This window comes from Gallinula chloropus, assembly GCF_964237585.1.
Source record: "Gallinula chloropus genome assembly, chromosome: 4".
NCBI lineage: Eukaryota > Metazoa > Chordata > Aves > Gruiformes > Rallidae > Gallinula > Gallinula chloropus.
This window is the reverse complement of record NC_140088.1, coordinates 24,771,164-24,779,227: the sequence shown is the minus strand read 5'-3', so window position 1 is coordinate 24,779,227 and position 8,064 is coordinate 24,771,164. Positions and strand designations below refer to the sequence as shown.

Below are 8,064 nucleotides of genomic sequence, written 5' to 3'. Positions count from 1 at the left end.
CGGGGGCTCCGGCGGCCACGGCCCCCGACCCGCCCCCCCGCGCCACGCCCCGTCCCGACCCGACCCGCCGCGCCGGGGGGGCTCCGGCATAAATACGGCCTCGAGTAGCGCTCCCAGACCAGCGCGGCTGGGGAGGGGGTTCGGCGGTGGCATCATCCGGTGTTGGTGGCCTCGCCTGGGAGGGGGTGTGAGGGCCTCTGCTCTGCGCACCCGCCTGGCCGGTGGCTGCAGCTGAACAGCCCGATCGAAGCCCCCTCGCTCCCGATCCCAGCACTCGCCGCTGCTGGCCCAGCTGCCGCCTCCTCCACCGCACCCATGGACTTACTGGGCCCCATGGAGATGTCGGAGAGCTCCCTCTGCTCTTTCGCGGCCGCCGATGACTTCTATGATGACCCGTGCTTCAACACATCGGACATGCACTTCTTTGAGGACCTGGACCCCCGGCTGGTGCATGTGGGGGGACTGCTGAAGCCTGAGGAGCACCCGCACCACCACGGGCACCCGCACGAGGAGGAGCACGTCCGGGCGCCCAGTGGGCACCACCAGGCCGGCCGCTGCCTGCTGTGGGCCTGCAAGGCTTGCAAGAGGAAGACCACCAATGCTGACCGCCGCAAGGCTGCCACCATGAGGGAGCGGCGGCGGCTCAGCAAGGTCAACGAAGCCTTTGAGACCCTCAAGCGCTGCACTTCCACCAACCCCAACCAGCGCCTGCCCAAGGTGGAGATCCTGCGCAACGCCATCCGCTACATTGAGAGCCTGCAGGCGCTGCTGCGGGAGCAGGAGGATGCCTACTACCCGGTGTTGGAGCACTACAGTGGGGAATCAGACGCCTCCAGCCCCCGCTCCAACTGCTCCGACGGCATGGTGAGTGCCCCAGGGAGGACACCCTGCTGCTGAGGTGCCTCAGACGCTGTTAGTCCAAACCTGTGCAGGGCGAGTCACCTCCTGTAGTACCTGTCTTCTGTACCTCCCCAAGCAGAAGACAAAGTCCTTTCTTGTGCCTTGAGCTCCAGCAGCCAAGGCAGGTGGGGTCCCTGCATGCCAGAAATTCTGTTAAAGAAGAAAAATCTACACATGGTTTTCCCTGGGATGAGAAGTTGGGTGGGTCCCCCAGTGTCCAGGGATTGCCAGTGAATAGCAGCTGGGGGAGCATTTTGGATGCTTCAGGGAGGGGTAGCCAGAGGCACAGTGAGGTCTGAGCCCTGCCTGTGCTCCCTTAGCTCTTGGATCATCTCGGCTTCCATCTTTGGTATCATCACCATTGAGTGCTCTAAGAACAGCTGAGAAGAAGGTCCCCCTTGGTCATGGCAGTTACAGAGGAACTCATGAGTCAGGGTTTTGCTTTCTGCCATTCTTCATGATAGCAGGAGGAGGATCTAAGCAACAGTTGTTGTTTTTCTTGACCCTTAAGAAAAAGGCTCTCCATTTCTTCTTTCACTTCATGCCCTCCGTAAGAATTTACCAGCCATAGGAAGAAAGCCCACGGCTTTCAGTCCTGTTTGTGCCTTCTGGGGAGAGGACAAGGGTGGGTGCAGAGCAGGTGTCTCATCACCTCATCTTTTGAGGGACTCCAGTCTGACTCTTGGGTGGTGGGACGTGGTGATCAGAGTGCAGGTCAGCTGTCTGGGACAGGGTATCGACAGCAATTTAAGACCTGAGATTTTTCTTTCGGTGCTCTGGTGGAGATAGTCATTAGTGACTTGAATACCTGCAAGTATGAGACAGTTGGCAGATGGGAGAGACGTTTTACCTAAATGATCCCCCCTTGAAATAAAGCCTTTTTCCTTTGTCAGAAAGAGAAGTTCCATTGTCTATCAAAGTTTTGGAAATAAATATATTGATCAATGTTTTGGGGCTTTTTTGTACAGAATGGAAATGTGAAGAGAAACTAAAGGAAATGAAAAGGGACAAAGGTAGTCAGAGGCTTTTTAAGAGGAATTCATGTTTGGAAAAAACAAAACTTCAATAAAAAAAAGACTCATTCCTCTTTTGGTCTGTGTCCCTGCTGTCAAGTGTAAGGCAGTGTTTGATTAGAATACTGGAAAACTTCATCTCCTTTGTAAAGCTACAGCATTCAGTACAACAGCTATGGTAATTTCCCTTTGGAACAGCTCTGCCACATAAAATATTTTGGCATGAACACCTTCTAGCCAAGTTAAGTTCTGCCTCATTCAAAGAAACTACAACTTGATGGCATTTTGGGCAGGACTGGAATGGTGGCACAGGTGAGGGGCTGAAGTAGGAAATCGAATGGTTACTGGGATTTCAGTAAGCACTGTCCTCACTCAGCTTGCTCTCCTTTCCAGATGGAGTACAGCGGGCCTCCCTGCAGCTCTCACAGAAGAAACAGCTACGACAGCAGCTACTACACAGAGTCACCAAATGGTGAGTATGTGTGGTAATGGCTGTGTGAAACGTGGGACAGGGCAGGCGATGCAGGAAACTTCCCCGTGCCCCTGCGATTAGCTGCCCTAGCCGGGCTGAAAGAGTAACCTGCCTTTTCAGCCAGCGAGCTGCTGACGCTAGTAGAAGCATTTGATTTCCTCTAGATCTATCTGCAAATACAGGAATATGTTTATAGCTGCATCTTGCACTTTGCAATATAACATCTGGATAAAAATATATCCCTCCCCGAGACTACTTTTCAGTGTTTGGCCATGTTTCACATGGAGACTCTTCTACCTTTATCTGTTACTGATCCAATCTGGAGAAGTTGCCGATCGGTTTAAAATCTTCCCCTGCCTTTCTGTGGACTGAAGTTGAATCCCTGGATCCACCCTGCCCCAAAAGCAGCATAGTTTGGTCAGGTCTCTCTTCCATTTTGCAATTACTCTCTCTTTTCTGATAGTGGCTGTCCTTCACCAATGTTCATTTCCTCCACTTGCTGGGTTTTTATGAAGGAACTAGACCCTACTGACGTTAAGTACCCACTGAATAAACTGAGCACCTCTTTGTCTGGTTTTTTTTTTAGATCCAAAGCATGGGAAGAGTTCTGTTGTTTCCAGCCTCGATTGCCTCTCCAGCATTGTAGAGAGGATTTCCACAGATAACTCCACATGTCCCATACTGCCTCCAGCGGAAACTGCTGCGGAAGGGAGTCCCTGTTCCCCACCAGAAGGAGCTCGTCTGAATGATAGTGGAGCCCAAATTCCTTCCCCCACCAACTGCACCCCGCTTCCCCAGGATAACAGCAGCAGCAACCCTATCTACCAAGTGCTATAAAGGCAGGTCTGGCTGGACTGCACTGGAAACAAATCGCCACGCTCAGCCATGCTTCCGAGACCTGCCTTCTAAGACTGAAAAGACTTCTTAAGACTTGTTCCAGTTTTAAAGTATCACTCAAAATTCCTTCAAGTATATAACTTTTAAAACCTGTATGACTTCAAAATACACCTATTTATTGGTTGTTAAACTAAAGTTATTTAATATGTCTAGAGATAAAATTGCATACCATGAAATGGCCAATGTTTAATCTGGGCTTTAGGGAATAGGAACCTGGCTCTTGAATGCAGAGGAGGATATCTACAACAGTACTGGCATGACAGATCCTTCCTATTACTCCTGTTCTGGCCAAAATAAGGTTGTGGACCATTTTTTATAAAACTTTTTGTATAATTGTAAATAAGAGTTGCTTTGCATAAAAAAAAAAAGGAAAAAAGAGGAAAGGAAATAAAAAAAACCCAAAAGCAAAAATTAAATACAACAAAAAGGGGGGAATTTTAAAAGTATTTAATATTGCTTGGTTTGTTGTGTCAAACTTTAACTTTATATATTTATACTATGTGTTTGCCAAGAATGTTTTCAACGGTATTCTAAATAAAGACCCTTATTTATAAAATCTGTGGCGTTATCTTGACTTTCATTAGGGCTTCTAGAATTACTAGTGTGTTTAGGAGTGGTATTAAGATCACTGCCTTGGCAGGAAGAAGATACAGCCTCTGATTCAGCAAAGAAATCAAGAACATGCTTCAGTTGCACTACTTTTCAGCACGTATTTACGCAAATTGTTGAAAGGGGTCTTCGTGTTGTATCTTGGTGATTTTTAAACCAAGTGCAAGTTGAAGAGATCTGTAAGGTACATGAGCATGTTTCTCTTCCTCTTCCCAAAGTTTACAATTAGATAATAGGACTTGATCCTACAAAGATACATGACAACTAGGAATTGCAATAAACTAGACTCTTCAAATTCCAGTCCTACTGTAACTTAAAGCCATACACCAGTGTCTCACAAGACCAGGCACTACATTCTCGAGCAGATTTTTTTCATTCAAGTTCTAATTTTTTAAGTGTTTGTACCAGGTTCATACATCCTCAGGTCTTAGAAAATAATGGCAAAGGATTTTTTTTTTGCCATAAAGTTATTGGTAGAGATCACGGTTTTCCTCAAGTTCAGGTTGGAATTTAGGCCAAAGATAGGCAGTTTTAATTTGGATTTGAACTTTATGCATCTCTGGCAGCACTACTCCAGGGATTTACTACTTGCTTAGAGCCTCTCTAAAAATAACCAGTGGGCTATGTTTCATTCAGTATATATGTGTAACCTTGCAAGCTTGCCACGAAACTGAAAAATGTTAAGCCCAGGACAGGCTGTCACTGGTAAGTAACCATTGCTGTACGTTGGACAAGAATAACCAGCAGTTACAACCCATTTCTTGTCATATCCCTTTGATTTATGCATTTTGATTTAACATCACAATAAAACCAGGCAAGCAAACAAACAAACAAACCCACCCCCAAAAGCCACCCAGATATCGTCATCAGCACTAAATACTCTGATGACAGATCATTGTATTCTCTCTTAGATGACTATTACAGAGGGAATTTGTGCAGCTCTTACCTCTTAAGCAGGAAAAAGAAAGAGGGAACAGATAATTCCATGGGAATGTCTCCCATTCCTTTAGTTAGGGGGGCAACAGAGAGGAGCAAGCAGCCTTGTGTGGAGCAGAGCAACGCACTTACTTCTCCTTCCTCCTGGGGCAGAGGCGTTCTCTGAGCTTGCTGTTTTATCTGAAGCCAGAGGGGCCGGGAACAGCCACGGGGATTGCTTCCTCATCCATGCACTTGTGCCCAAGGTGAATGATAAACCAGCATCGAGGCACAGAACCACCTTGCAGACCAGACCAGGCTCCCACACATTGGAGAGGACTCTGAGGCAGGACTGGCCCCTCAACACCTTCATCAAAGTCCAATTTTGTCAAGGTCTCCCACTGATGTCACTGTGGGCAGAAAACAAGCCAGCTCATAAAAGTTTCCATTAAAAAATAAAAATTAAATGAACTGGAGAATGTGCTAATTCATACTAGCCTGAATCAGGAGGGTGTCTACTAAGGTCAGAAAAATGCACCAGGTTAGTTTGAGGCCTGTATTGCTAACTGAGTGAAACTAAAGAGAGACAGTTAGAGCTTCACAAATCAGTGCTTTGCATGTCAACAATAAAATTGTCATTGCCTCCAGCAAACACTCCATCAGGCCCACAATACAAAAGATCCAAAGATGCTTTCATGAGATACTGTAGACCGTGCCATCCCTATACTCTGAGGCTGGTAAAAGTATTCATTTTACTGACATGTAAATGGCAACCAAGAAATACTTTGCTGGCTGAGGAACTTCAGAGACTGTATACATGCTGGCAGCTCGTGCCTGCCTCACTACAGCACCCCACTTCTGCAGGACATGATAGGATTTACCTGTTTGTAAAGCTGGCACAGCACGGTGGACACGGGGCACTTGTGCCCCGCAATGTACATGCAGTTCCATGTGAATCATGTATATTGCATTTCACTGATTTATTTTAGCAACCCGAGTTTCCACATACTGATGTTAATGTTACAACAGAGAACAAGCATTTAGCACATCCCAAAATAGATGGATAGATGAAGAAGAAAAAAACATTCACAGATTTCATATGCAGAGCCCATCTTTTTCCTGTTGATGTGACTGAGAAAAGTGCACTGGAGTAAGGCCAAAGGGTATCAGTGCTGATAAATACATATTTAAGTTACAGCTATATTTATTTTTGAACTTACATAAGGAAAATGTACTCCCTGTGCAATTTCTTCCTGTCTTTTTCTAAGGTAATATATTTAAAACAAATGCTTGAAGCTACTCTACTCCTCTGAGCATCAAGAAGATGGCATGTTACTGACAGAAGTATATCCCAGTCTATGTGCACACATTTCAAAGCTGGAAATATTTGGATTCAGAGCTTTAGTTTAGTTCCAACAGTGGCAGGGAACATAAGCAGAGCTGGGGAACAGATACAAGACTGATCCAACGTTTACAAACATTGTTTCTCAAATTGGGATCTTGAAAGTGTATTTAGGCATTTAGGGCTGATCCGACAAGACAAACTGCAGTCTAGCACGGTCTATGGAAACACTCCAGCACAGGCTACAAGCACACACCAGTAGCCTAAAATCGCCAGTTCCAGTTCAATATTCCAGTTCAGCACGGAGCACCTGAAGAAATACTGTCTGATTTTACAAAAAAATCCGAATCCTGCAGATTGCACTAGCATGCAGAGCTGGGGAGAAAGTGGGGTGACCGACAGGCACACTGTTCCTCTCCCCAAGCAGGACAGTACTGAGCCTGACTGAACATGAACATGGGTTTGGAGCTTTTCACTGAAGGTACTAGAACTGTCTGTTTCTTGTGGTATGCTACCACCAAAGGGAAAGTCATACCACCACAAATAATTAAAGTAAATAGCTGTCTTTGAACATAAAGATAAGTGTGTATCTTAGGAGTGTTTAATTTGATTTGGTAACTTCAGAAAGCCCTACTGGGGCTGCATGACAAAAGCAGCACTATCAGTTTATCTTATTCAAGCTATTGCTCTGGAAAAAGTGAAGAGGAATAAATTTATACCTCACATATATATTCTAAGTGATTTGATTTTAAATGTCATCAGGTCATTTGCAAATATGAGAACGCAGAGGATCCTTTTTCTACTTTCAGTATTTCACAAAAAAAATGTGCAATAAAATTGCTGGTTTTTAAAATAACAATGTTATACATTATTTCTCACGTTATCACTGAAGTTGCTATGGAAAATTTTCAAATACTGAAAGTTCAATTTTAGGTAAAAGAAATAATTTTTCTTTTAAAAATATTTTGTCATCTGTATCCAAAAATATTCAAGAAATATCAAGTCAGCAGTTGCTTTGCACCAGATGCTGCTCTTCTAAAATGATGTGTCATTTTAAACACAAGATAAAGACCTTACAAAGCCCCACTGAGTGTGGAAGGAAAAAAAATGTTCCTTTTGCAGCTTGTATTTTGCAGCTATTTGAAAGGGTCAAATTGTGCAAAAAGCAAACCCTGCTCATTTTACTTCTAAAAATGATATTATCATCTTCAGAAGAAATATAAGTGAACAGACAAGAAAATGTTTATACTTCATATCACCCAAATGTCATTGAAAAGAAATTCATATTTCATTTTGGTTTTAAAAGTATTAATTTGTTCCTTGAAATCAGTGGCAAAACTCTCAACTTCAGTCAGAATAGTTTCAGGCTACTGGATGTAGTAATGCCTGAGACAGCGTTCACGTGGTGGAAAGCCACAACAAACTTCTTGCCATGCCCCTTTGCTTGTGCTCTGCTCATGACTCATTTCTACAACTACCTCTCTGGATACGCCAACCCCTTGAGCACAACTGCACTGAACAAGCTGTCTGGATCTTCAAAATAAAAACCAAAACTAATGCTGCAGGTCTACAACATTTCCACAACGTGTAGCTGACATGGAGCCTGGGAGGGCAGGAAATGGTATGAAGGTCATTTTGCATAACTTGCAGCAGCAATCTTGGCTTCGCTGACAGTGGGTAAAACGGCCTTTGTACAGACACATCTTTGAAAACAGGATCTCCCTTTGGCTTCCATGAGAGCCATGTGGGATGGAGATAATAGGCTCACATGCCAAACATCCCAGAGATCATCTAGTGAGGCATACCTGAGTTTCCAGCAAGGGCTACTTGCTAATACTTCTCAGCTGCCCTCTCTCAACCTTTCAAATCCCTTGTTTTCCAGTAAATCTGTTGAACTGTCTCCCTGATCTACGCAG

The 8,064-nt window shown here is 44.8% G+C and overlaps 1 protein-coding gene across 1 annotated transcript; it reads left to right on the top strand.

Annotated features, from left to right (window-relative positions):
• The first annotated feature begins 140 nt into the window (after window positions 1–140).
• On the top strand, window positions 141–3,829 carry MYOD1 (myogenic differentiation 1). Its single transcript, XM_084263091.1, has 3 exons — window positions 141–864; window positions 2,307–2,385; window positions 2,972–3,829. The coding sequence occupies exons 1-3, from the start codon at window positions 316–318 to the stop codon at window positions 3,220–3,222; spliced, it is 879 nt and encodes a 292-aa protein (XP_084119217.1). The 5' UTR covers window positions 141–315; the 3' UTR covers window positions 3,223–3,829.
• The last annotated feature ends 4,235 nt before the right edge of the window (window positions 3,830–8,064 follow it).